Source organism: Centroberyx gerrardi, chromosome 15 (genome assembly GCF_048128805.1).
Source record: "Centroberyx gerrardi isolate f3 chromosome 15, fCenGer3.hap1.cur.20231027, whole genome shotgun sequence".
Classification (NCBI taxonomy): Eukaryota; Metazoa; Chordata; class Actinopteri; order Beryciformes; family Berycidae; genus Centroberyx; species Centroberyx gerrardi.
The window spans coordinates 12,213,572-12,225,814 of record NC_136011.1 but is presented as its reverse complement, the minus strand read 5'-3'; the positions used below and the strand labels follow the sequence as shown (position 1 = coordinate 12,225,814).

The 12,243-nt window shown below is 43.8% G+C and overlaps 1 protein-coding gene across 2 annotated transcripts in view; it reads left to right on the top strand.

Annotated features, from left to right (window-relative positions):
• psme4a (proteasome activator subunit 4a) overlaps window positions 1-12,243 on the top strand; it is a 32,624-nt gene that overhangs the window by 17,270 nt on the left and 3,111 nt on the right. For both annotated transcript variants that reach the window (XM_071898010.2, XM_071898007.2), the window contains 25 exons: window positions 921-1,078; window positions 1,237-1,332; window positions 3,165-3,220; window positions 3,321-3,377; window positions 3,558-3,613; window positions 3,724-3,822; window positions 3,974-4,036; window positions 4,128-4,223; window positions 4,425-4,556; window positions 4,690-4,899; window positions 6,707-6,843; window positions 7,248-7,301; window positions 7,393-7,522; window positions 7,677-7,758; window positions 7,858-8,011; window positions 8,184-8,253; window positions 8,375-8,500; window positions 8,610-8,762; window positions 9,125-9,229; window positions 9,335-9,426; window positions 9,514-9,645; window positions 9,783-9,991; window positions 10,125-10,210; window positions 10,450-10,578; window positions 11,279-11,434. In XM_071898010.2, the coding sequence (XP_071754111.1) occupies window positions 921-1,078; window positions 1,237-1,332; window positions 3,165-3,220; window positions 3,321-3,377; window positions 3,558-3,613; window positions 3,724-3,822; window positions 3,974-4,036; window positions 4,128-4,223; window positions 4,425-4,556; window positions 4,690-4,899; window positions 6,707-6,843; window positions 7,248-7,301; window positions 7,393-7,522; window positions 7,677-7,758; window positions 7,858-8,011; window positions 8,184-8,253; window positions 8,375-8,500; window positions 8,610-8,762; window positions 9,125-9,229; window positions 9,335-9,426; window positions 9,514-9,645; window positions 9,783-9,991; window positions 10,125-10,210; window positions 10,450-10,578; window positions 11,279-11,434 (2,838 nt within the window). The remainder of the gene's footprint in view (window positions 1-920; window positions 1,079-1,236; window positions 1,333-3,164; window positions 3,221-3,320; window positions 3,378-3,557; window positions 3,614-3,723; window positions 3,823-3,973; window positions 4,037-4,127; window positions 4,224-4,424; window positions 4,557-4,689; window positions 4,900-6,706; window positions 6,844-7,247; window positions 7,302-7,392; window positions 7,523-7,676; window positions 7,759-7,857; window positions 8,012-8,183; window positions 8,254-8,374; window positions 8,501-8,609; window positions 8,763-9,124; window positions 9,230-9,334; window positions 9,427-9,513; window positions 9,646-9,782; window positions 9,992-10,124; window positions 10,211-10,449; window positions 10,579-11,278; window positions 11,435-12,243) is intronic.

Below are 12,243 nucleotides of genomic sequence, written 5' to 3'. Positions count from 1 at the left end.
GGAGTTATAACTCCACATTAAAAACATAGGAGCGAGACAGAGAGTGAGAGAGTGAGCGAGACAGAGAGCGAGAGAGAGTGCGACACACACACACACACACACAGAGAGAGAGAGAGCGCGAGAGACAGAGAGAGAGAGCGAGAGACAGACCGCACAAAGAGGCTACTTATGTTTGGATCTCTTCCCAACTCGTCTCTCCCTAACATTTTTGCAAATTTATTGTCTTTTTCAGACACCTGGTAGAACTGCCAGACCGGTGAAGCCATTTTAGCGGCGCGTAGAGAAATTGTCTCACGTGTTTTTTATCATCTGATCGGCGCTTCTGATCGGCCTTTATAGAGACCACCGATCAAACTATTTAGAACGAATATCGGCCGATAACGATCAGTGGCCGATCGATCGGAGCACCCTTACTAGTGTGCTATCCTAGTTTACATGCAAAAATTTTTTATGACCATGAACTGTTGTTTTGTAAGTTTGTTTGAGCATGCATAGTCTTATCAGCTCCCTAATCCATTGATAGAATGTGTTTCAGAATCAAAGCCATATTGGCACTTGGGAGTAATGTTTGTCCCTCAACCAGACAAGTTACACAACTCCCTTTTGTGCTCACCCTGACCTGCTTTGACTTCATTGTCTCCTCCTCTCTTGGGACAGTTAGTCAGTGAATAGGACCTTTACTCTGATCCCATTAAGTCTCTTCCCTGCTAGAGGCATGGATAGCAGCACACTTGGCTGGATTAGTGTCTCTCCTGCACTGCAGGGCAGATAAGGTGTCTCGCTTGCTGTTGCCAGAGTTGCCAGCAGGATGTAGGCCTGGTGGAGCGTGTTATATATTGAGTCAGCCTTTAATTAGCACCATATATGTTAACTCCATTGGCTCACACAAGTAATCAACACGGTGATATTGTCCTGTGCAGGACTGGGGTCGACCTGGGGACCTGTGGAACCTGGATATCCGGTGGCATGTGCCCTGTGTGGAGGAGACCTCTTTTGCTTTCTATGTACTGGACCTGATCCTCCAGCCAGAGCTCCAGCGCCTTCAGAGATTCGCACAGGGGGAACAGGACATGAGCAGGTAAGGAAGAACGAAGCTGAGTACTTCCCTATACTCTCACAGAAACAAGATTCTGTTTTCTTCTGAAGTCGCTGGCTATATGCTGCATCCAGCTAAGCTGTTTTGTTGGGCTGTGTAATACGTGTATAGAGTTGATGCTGATTGTTTCTGTTTTTCAGAGATGATGTCCTACAGAGCCTGGCCATTGTTCAGCACTGCCTCCTAGGAGCTGGGAGTCTGATGCCTCCCCTGAAAGGAGAGCCCATCCCCGAACTGTGAGCAGTTGTATTCACATGTTTATGTCTTATGTTCATGTTGCACATTTCTAGTTACCAATTCACAGTTACAGGAAAAAGGTACGGTAGACAGAATTCACATTATTTCTTAAATCTGGAATATTTTGGTCCTCATTTATGATCATGAACAACTCTCTCCCCAATGTGGAAACAGAGAGAGAGACATTTTTTGGTTCATAAATATTAGTCAAAGTTTCTCTCTTATTAAAATACTTTGTGGAAATGCTAACTACATTGGAGGGAGAGACAGAGCAGCTGCTCAAATAATAAATCATCATAACCAAGGAGTTTTGCGATTTCATATTTGATAAGCCAGTAGATGCCCCAAAAGTCGCCAATGATTGAACATATTCCATGGGAATAGATGGATCAAAGGTATCATGGATTCGCACATCTGGAATAAGTATGAAAACAGGAAAAAATCCCTATTTAATACACCAGTACAATGTACCAATACAAAATAGTCCGCAGATTGCGGTCTAATTCCCTTCCTTGTTTTCCTAATATGTAAAACGCATCACATTCGGTGGGTGAAGACTTCCTGCCATTGGTCATGCCCCAACCACAGGAGCTGGAATGGGTCTCATGTAGCGGATGACTTTTCTGTTGTTACACATTACTTAAAATAAATAAGGCAATGTTTTATCATGAAATGTTAAATAATGTAGCTGTAAATAAAATCACACATATTTCTAGGCTTTAAAGTTGTGAACCCAAAGCAAGCCTTGTGATGCTAGGTCTTCATGTGGTGATTTAAGTTATCCTGCCTATAATTACAAAGGGTCTCAGCCACACCTCACCTCTCTGCCTGTGTGTCCCTGTTAACAATTCATTCTCTAAATAAAATGATGGGGCCTTACACAAAACCGTCAACATTTATACATTTTCATCTCACGTTCCGTTTAAAGTAATAAACCGTGACATCTTCATATAAATACATTTCTATTTTGCTACATTGTATCGGCAGTTGATATAGCACTGCCTAGATAAAAACTGCCACCAACACGTGATGGGTTAGTAAAAAACTGTTATGTTTCCTGAATTGAGTCTGACAGACCGGGTCACATTGCATCTCACCGTGTTGAGATCAGTTAACTAGGGCTGAACAACATAGCCTTTGCTGGGTGAGTTAGTCTTTTTCTAGAGGTCGTCTGAGGGTGAGGTTTATTGAAAAAAGAATGCAGAAATTTTTCTGACGTCAGTGGATGCGCTTGGGAATTCAACAGGTGGTGCTGTGCCTCCACTATAAACAGTGGGGGGGAGCTGTTAGTGCTACAGTTAAAGAACATTCATTTGAATTTAAAAGCTTAGACAAATATTCTGCATGTCCACAAGATCAGTCCTCCAAGTCACTGTCAAGTTCCAGGTTTTGATGGAATGACACCACAGATCTCTGATTTCTAGGTTTCAGGAGATCAATATCCATGCTAACAGGTACAGATTGAACTATCTAAGACCATAGGGATAACATGTAAATTCTCTTTCAGGGGCATTTTCACTTGTACTGTCTAGCAGAGGTTCTCAGAATGAGGTCTGGGGTCCTCCACAAGGCCATTGAGAGGGATAAAATCTAAAGAAGTTAAATTTTGTTAGTATTTTACTTACCAGTTAATATAATGTGCTGTTCCTTGGCCAAAGACCTATGTATTCAAGGGTCCTCGAAATGAAAAAAGTTTGACAACCCTTCGTTGATAGGTTTTTGCACTGCCAAAGGAGTCAACTTGTCCAGTTGCCCATTTATCATTTTTGTTTGTTTATCAATTCTGTTTCTGAATGTTAAACTTGGCCTTGAACCTGCTTTTTTCCTCCAGAGTCCACAGCATGGTGAATCTAGATGAGACCAACCTCTATACAGGAATGCAGTATGGTAAGTCATTTTGCCTTAAACCTTTTCTCAGTATTGATGTAAGCAGCTGTAGGGTGTGATGGACTGTAGTCTTAAACTGTAATTCTATCCCTGCCTGCAGATGAGTCCAGAGAGAACTACAGAGACGCAATCTGTAGTGTAATGAGACAGCTGCTGCGTAAGTGTCCCCTTAATTACACTGAGGCTTAGGCTCGCGATCTTGCTGCTGTTTGTTCTACAGCCGCATGCCCAACCAATTTCTAGTAACATTCAGCTAACAACCATCACTTACCCCAAAATATAGGTCTCTGCCCTGCCATAATTCATGTTGTCTGTGTTCCTTTTCTTTGTTTTTCAGATTACATTCTGGAGCACTCTGAGGATGACACCAAGTCTCTCTTCTCCATTATCAAGGTAGGCACGAAGTAATAAAATCCTAGATACATTTGTACGAAGTTATGACTCCTCTTTATTGGCAGTGAACAATGTTAATATTATTTTCTGACATTATACATCTTTTACAGATTATCAGTGACCTGATGCACTTCAAAGGTTCTCACAAACATGAGTTTGACTCACGCTGGAAGAGCTTCAACCTTGTGAAGAAATCCATGGAGAACAGAGTGAGAAATTGGACATTTTATTGAACCTATATAATGAGCATGGATGCTCTTCAAAGCATAAATCGGATGCAGAACATACTGAGATCACAGCTACTGATTTAATCTTACAGGCAATTCAAAGTTGCATAATGCCTTCCTATTTTATTTGCAGCTTCATGGCAGAAAGCAGCACATCAGAGCCCTGCTCATAGACAGAGTCATGCTCCAGCATGAGGTGAAAAATTTGCTCTTAATGGAATCATTTTCTGGGGGATAAGAGTGTTCCTTTCCCACTTGTAACTTTGGGTTTTCTTGTGGTTTATTAGCTGCGTAAACTGACAGTGGAAGGATGTCAATACAGGAGCATTCACCAGGAGCTTATGAGAGATCTGTTGAGGCTTTCCTCAAGCACCTACAGCCAAGTGAGTTCAACAGTACACTCCACATCAATCAACACATCTACTCTACATATATATTTGCTTCCTGGTTTTCAGCTTCTAATGAGAAATTGTTAAGCTGTAACACATCACAAATCAAAGTGAATGACGTTTGACTAGTGTCCGCAACGCACCTGAAGTCGAGATCTGTCACCTTAATTGCGATTTTTTTATATTATCTATCAGGTACGCAGCAGAGCTCAAAATGTTTTGTTCGCCGCCCTGGGAACCTACAACTTCTGCTGCAGAGATCTGATCCCCCATGTCCTAGAGTTTCTCAATCCAAACCACAGCAACATCACACAGCAGCAGTTCAAAGTATGACAGTCCTCTCTGCCATGCCTGCACCTTGCTCTCCTCCATAAAAATGTGTACATCTCCATTTTTTGAAGACTTGCAAATATATTTCCCCCCTATAATTTTCCCATATGCTGTCTCTTTACCTCTCCAGGGTGCTTTGTACTGTCTTTTGGGGAATCACAGTGGAGTGTGCCTGGCCAACTTGCACGACTGGGAGTGCATTTCTCTGACATGGCCCGCCATTGTACGCTCTGGCCTCAGCTCGGCCATGTCTCTGGAGAAGCCTTCCATTGTGCGGCTCTTTGACGACCTCGCCGACAAAATCCACCGCCAGTATGAGACCATTGGCATCGACTTCTCCGTAAGAATAACAACACTCGGAACATCTTCACAAATGGATCATAGAATCTAAGACTGTCTTACATCTGGCTACCTGGAACAGTAGAAGCTTGATAATCCAAACATTTTTAGGTTGATGGTTAGCTTTGAGTGACTAGATAACCACATTAACAATCATGATGGAATACTTGCCAATTTTTGATAGAAAAGATTAAATGATAAGATGTAGGGGGTTAGGGTTAGATTGGATGAATCCATCGAGGATAGGCTGAATCCATCGCTAAAGGAAATTCCCTTGTTTATTTTTGCCAATTTAATTTACCTTGATATTTGGTCATTTTAAAATGTAGTCTAGTGCAAGACATTCAGGGTTTCCCGCAGCTCTTGACAAGCATAAATAGCTTATTTTATTTTCATTGAGACCAAAGTCATGTGCAGCACATGGTCTCACTGCAACATCTGCTGGCCAAAAGCAAGATTGCGATATTATTTTGGGAGCGAGCATCAAATCGTGGAAGTAAAGTTAACTGTTACAACTCAAGGTGACATTAAAGACTAACAATAATAATATCAGCATGGACTGTCTAAAACGTTATTTAGCTCAGTTAGGGAGTAAGTAAGTCCGTTACCAACTTCAGTTTATTTCCTTTATGCCATTGCAAACCATGACTGCAGATTAAACTGACTAATAGGGATTGTTTTGAATACCGTATTTCCTCTAATAGTGGCCGGTAGTCAATTAAAAGCCGGGTCTCCGATAATGGCCGGGGCCGTGGTCGACACGAACAAATTAATGCCGGCCTCAAATACAGGCCGGGGAAAAAAACATAGGAAACAAGACTAGGTCAAAACCTAGTATATGGCTGGACCGTGTCCGTCTCCTCTCTCCGCCGCTGTCCTCTCCACCGCGCCCACGGCCCGTACCTATCGGGGACACCCGGTGACGCATCGGCATCGGGACCCCGCCGAAATCTCGGCCGGATCACCGGGAACAAATCGGCGCCCAGCTATCGGCACTGGCCGGAAACTCGAAGCGTCGGCAGTAAGCCCTCGGCGCACCGAAACCTCCATGCCGCCGACAGAACAGAGGGCTGTCAGGTGGACTGAGCTCGCGCATCGAAATAAACGGCGATATGATATAATTGTATAGATTCTACTTTAGCTTCAGTTAGCTTCATCTTACATGCAAACAACGGTGGATACCGGTAAACTCCTGGCGCCTGTTATACATGTAACTGTAGTTTGTAGTAACGTACAAGTGCCACAAGATGGCAGTATGCCACAAGATGGCTCAGCCGGCGGAAGTCTCTGGAGCATGCCGTCGTCCATTACCGTAATTATCGTAATGCATTGCAGTAACAAAAAACGGCTACCTAACGTACCCCAACAGAAGCAGATCAGAAAACAAGGAGGCTTCGTACTAAAATATGAGCAAATCAAACAGAGGGAATTAGAAATAAAGGCCTGTCTCTAATATAAGCCTGCTTCCAATAAAGGCCTGGTACCCTCTGCAGTTGAGGTAAATAAAGGCCCAGGCCAATATTAGAGGAAATACGGTATCAGCATCTCCTACCTTGAAATAACAGATGTTTATCTAAACTATTAAACATGCATGGACTCTCATTCCTTAACATGGCACACCATCTAATTTGCTGTCAAAATAAGTTTAATTACATGTACTGTATGGAGGGAATTCCAACACATAAACAATGGAAGATATTTTACATGGCTATGTGTTATATTAATTTAGCTCACTGGTCATTACAGATTCATTACAGAATCATGTCTGGATAAATTAATTTCTACTATATGGCTTTTCTCTGCATTAGATCCCTGATGAGTGCTGTGCTGTGGCTCGACAACTTATGGTCGCTGGAAATCCCGTCCCTGAAGAGCCTGTTCCCTCAGAGGAAGACGTAGCAGAGGGTGTGAGAAGGCAGGAGCTCAAGAACTCAGAATCTGTAGAGTGAGTTCACACCAACATCATGACCAAGAATCATCATCACAACAAAGACCATTTTGCCATTGACTTGAGGAGTGCTGTCTCCTTTCTCAACAACTACTGTTGAAATCCCCTTGACACACAACCGCTTAATGTGGAGCTGACCAACAGTGCGTGACTGTTTGCACTGGGCAGCTCCCAGGTGTGTGTGAATATGTGTAACACACTCACGCCCTGCAATATCTCTCAGGCTGTTGGTGTAGTAAGAATGTATTATTAGTCATCTTGCTTCGTTAAATAAGAGTTTAAAAAAGGCTTTAATTAAACCTTCTGCTAAAGTGCACAGTGTTATCCTAGAGAAATTGTCTATGTCACTGTTGTCCAATGGAGGCTACTGTACACAACTAATATTGTTCTCCAATTCTCAGGAAATACAAAAGGCTGATTGGTGATCTACTGGACTGCATCAGCAACAGGAACATGTAGGTTAATTTAGTATCTACTTTGTGATCAGCTCTTGTTTACTTTTAATCATTGTCTGGATGTGAACACCTACTGTGTTTGATGTTCTAGGCCTTGGAAGTTTGAACACATTGCGATTGGCTTCCTGTCATTGCTGCTGAGAGACGATCACCAACTCCCAGCACCTGCTGTTCTGTTCTTTGTCAAAAGCCTCAACCATGACTCCCTCTTGGTCCGCAAGGTGTGCTACTCATGATCGCCCATTCTCAGCCACTCAATCTTACAAAATAATATTGTGTGGTGGCACCATGTACACTGATCCTCAAGCACCACATAGATACATTCCAAGCTTTCCTGTGGACATTTTGTTTGAAATGTCCCATTTTCTCCATTAGGTGGCAATATCAGCCATGGCAGGGATCATGAAGCAACTGAAGAGACCGCATAAAAAAGTGCCAGTCAGCCCCAATGAGCTCTGTAAGCAGCATGGTTTGTCTTGTATTCTCATGTGAGTGAAGATGATGGTTTTGGATATCTGCTTTTGTGATCTCACAACTGTCCACTTCCCCATGCAAGGTGGAGGGAAGGAGCCAAGTGATATGATAGCCGGGGACCGGCCAGACAACCAGTGGCTCCAGTATCACAGCAGCAACCTGCCACGCACACAGCAGGACTGGGATCGCTGTGTGTTTGTGGAAAAGACCCACTGGGGATACTACAGTTGGCCAAGGTTCTCACATTATAATCTGTTGTCTGTTTTCCCAACTCTATCCTGTCTTTTTTACTTGACATTTTTGTCTCACTCTCTTGATACATTTAGCAGTTTCTCTAGGCATTAGACAACCAGACAGCATGTCAGACAACCTCTTTAACCTTATTTTTATTTACCTGTCATTCTCTAGAAAGTTGATGATGTATGCACCAGCTGAGGAGCAGCCCAAACAGAACCTGACCAGAGAGGAAATGACAGAGGTTTGTCAACATGTGCAGAATCTTACAAACTCTCCTCAGGGAAAAAAGTAACAGTAGATTATATGAAGTAATATTGATTTACAGCCTCCAGTAAAATATATTTTCATATCCTCCCTAACAGCGAGAGCAGATCATCTATGACCATTTCTCAGACCCAGTGTTCATCAACCAGCTCATCGAATTCCTCTCTCTTGAGGATCGTAAGGGCAAGGACAAGTTCAGCCCTCGCAGATTCTGTCTATTCAAGGTGAGATTGGCTAAGAGTAGCTTGAAACGGAGGAAATGAGACTAAATTCAACAAATTTAAAAAATGAATGATGACTAAACAACAGTTTTCCCTTCCCTTCCTCTACCAGGGATTGTTCCGCAACTTCAACGACGCTTTTCTGCCTCTGCTGCAGCCGCATATGGAGCGCTTAGTGGCCGACTCCCACGAGAGCAAGCAGCGTTGTGTTGCTGAGATAATCTCTGGCCTGATCAGAGGCTGCAAACATTGGAGCTATACCAAGGTACAGATTTGACACCCTTAAACAGTAAGCTGACCAGATGTCCCACTTTTCTTTTCTCAGTCCCTGGGCAGCACTATACCTGGAAAAGTCCCCTGAATTTCCCTCGGAGTGAAAAAATACCAATTGTAATTTCATTTATTTGCTGGTTTGAGGAGTTGCTTTGTCACGGCATCATTTTAGTGCCTTTCCTGGCCTTTCAGGTGCCTACTTGGCACATTTGTTTGGGTTACTTTTTTACATCGTTAACTGAAAATGTCCCTGGATTTGGTCCTCCCTTGTGGGAAAAAACACGTACATATACTTCAAATACTTATGATAATCAAGTGCTCGGTCTTTGACACACAGCTATGCTTTCGTCACAGGTTGAAAGTCTTTGGGACCTGTTGTGTCCACTGCTCCGTACTGCCTTGTCCAACATCACAATAGAAACCTATGCAGATTGGGGAACCTGCATCGCAACAGCCTGTGTAAGCTTTTGTCTGCTGATAGCCATCGCCATATCTCTTTATCTGTCCATCTGGTAAGCTTGTGTCGCTCATCATCTCTTCCATACGAATCTGTTGTTTGTACAGGAGAGTAGAGACCCACGCAAGCTGCACTGGCTGTTTGAGATGCTAATGGAGTCGCCAGTCAACGGGGAGGGGGGCTCGTTCGTCGATGCCTGGTGAGTAGAACAGTTGCAGCCTTAAACAGATGTTGATGTGACCGACAAGCTGTGCTGATTGTGCTCCTCTCCCTCCCTCTCCTCCAGTCGTCTGTATGTGCTGCAGGGAGGCCTCGCTCAGCAGGAGTGGCGCGTTCCAGAGCTTCTCCACAGGCTGCTGCAATACCTGGAGCCCAAACTCACACAGGTCTACAAGAACGTGCGAGAACGCATCGGCAGGTGAGGCCTCTCTACACCCCTAATGCTCATGGATGTATTATTTCACTACATGCATGCACCTTTCTAATCACTACCCTTCTTCCCGTGTCCTTCTCGCCCTTTCTTCTCTGATGCTCTCTGACTCGGCATCCTACCAGCGTGCTCACGTACATCTTCATGATCGATGTCAACTTGCCATACACCCAGCCGACCACCTCTCCGCGCATCTCGGACTTCACTGAGCGAATTCTGTTGCAGCTGAAGCCCCTGACTGAGGGTGATGAGGAGATCCAGAACCACGTGGTGGAGGAGAATGAGGTGGGGGAGCAGGACGAGAGGACCCAGGCTATCAAACTGCTCAAAACAGGTGGGATGGCAGCGCATTTCAACACCTTGAGACAAACTTGTTTAGGGGAATAAATGTCTGAACCTTGATGCCTTTTAAAAATCTTTTTAAATGGCTTGTTAACATGTAAATCCCTTTCTCCAACTGTCTGCAGTGCTGAAGTGGCTGATTGCCAGTGCCGGGCGCTCCTTCTCCACTGCTGTCCCAGAGCAGCTCCAGTTACTTCCCCTGCTATTCAAGGTGAAACATTGTCATGGTAGATCCATTCATAGCCCTGCCTGTCTACCTCTTTCTCTAGCAATCCTAACTTTTTTTTGTTCATTCATCCAGACTTGGGTGATTTAATTACTGCTAAACCTGTCATCCACTTTCCCCACTTTCCTCTATACACACATCTTTCTGTTTCTTTCTTACCTTCTTGCCTCTTTCCTGTCTGTCTGCCTGCCTGCCTGTCTACATATCTCTGTCCTGTACTCCAGATTGCTCCAGTCGAGAATGATGACAGCTATGATGAGCTGAAGAGGGATGCCAAGACCTGCCTGTCTCTGATGTCCCAGGGGCTCCTCTACACAGAGCAGATCCCCATGGTCCTCATTGCCCTGCAGGAGGTGAGTCATCATTCCGCTGTTTGCCTGCGTCAGACGACTGGGCCTTTTACAGGCCCTCACACCTTATAATTAATGTGTGAACACGCTAAAAAAATGAAAAGGTTTAAAGGGCACAACCATTGAATTTCAGCATTCACATGTTATTCCTATGCCCTAGGACTGTTGGGTCTGCCTTGGTGAACATTCACTACGGTTTCTGACAGCCAGAAACAAAAGAGCCCCATAATCTGTATCAATGTCATACCAGTGTGCAGCTCCATGGAGAATAAATGGGAGAAGTTGGAAAAGGTGACTGTGACAATACTTAGGAGGATTTACTGGTGATAAGGGTACATTTTGTGGTGCACAACTGATGGCACTATTCTACCATAAAGCTCATCTCATGTGAAAGTAAAGAGAACTATTCTAGGAATCCACAAAATCAGTCTTGCATTCATTCTAAATGGAACAGCTGCAGGCTGTAGATTGGTATGACAACACAGATCAAATGCTTGGTTCTCTGCTCTCTCACATTGGGAGAGATTTGCTTTTGTAAACCATATGAATCTGTCTGAATTTTTAAAATGAGTGGTATTTGTTTTAAAGGGGAACCTGAATAACAAATGGCCTACTCATCCAGGGCAAGGTCCATTCCTCTTGAAACAAATGTTTGAATTGCTGAGAGTCGGTTATTGATGCTGGATGCGGCTGTGTGTTGCAGATTGCTGGCAGTAGCTCCTGGCACGCTCGCTACACGGTGCTGACATACCTCCAGATTATGGTGTTTTACAACCTGTTCACCTTCATGAGTGACCAGGGAGCAGTCAATGATGTCCGGGCACTGGTGATACAACTGCTGGAGGACGAGCAGCTGGAGGTAAAAACAAGCACTCATTCACAACTCTTACTACATGCAAAAACGCAGTGAAACATTTTATTTTTGATATTAAAATATGTGGATATTGGATTAAGGCATGACAATCATTCAAAATGTGAAGCAGAAAGCTGAACCATGCAGTCAGTCTGGACAGCTGTCTTAAGTCGAAAATGAATATGGTAGATAATGGAAGATGGATGGGAGATGAACAAATGGTATGGTAGGCTGATTATATAATCACCAAGCTATTGGCCAGTGCCTGCTTGTTTATGCTAGCAGGCACTCTCACTGTCTTTCAGCTTCACTGTAATGATTCAGCACTCTCCTCCTTCTGGCTCTCCACTCTCTTCCCCCTCCAGTCCTCTCGCTGTCGCTATGGAAACCACAGTCTGCAGTAATCTGTTGCTATGGAGATAACGTTCAGATTGAAGGAGGATGAGAGGGAGAGGGATGGAGTAGGGAGAAAGGAGAAGTGGGGGATGGATGCAAGTAGCCTTTTTTTGTTTTGCCTCTCTCCAGCCAAACTGAGCTTGATTTACCTCTCTTATGGTCTGTTATAGGCCTTAGCTATATTACTTTAATCTCATGAGGAGACATGATCAGGAATAATGCTGTCTGCTGGCGAAATAAATTCAGGTGCTGGCACCGGAGGGATCTACAAATAGCCTGTTCTCCTTAATTGACCCACTCAGTCTCTACCAGCAAAGAACCTAGTCATTTATTTTGCATTTGTTATCAACATTATATCTGAAATAGTTTGTGTGTATTAGCATGGATGTGTGCCACTGAGAGTAGCTGGTACTCCAAGC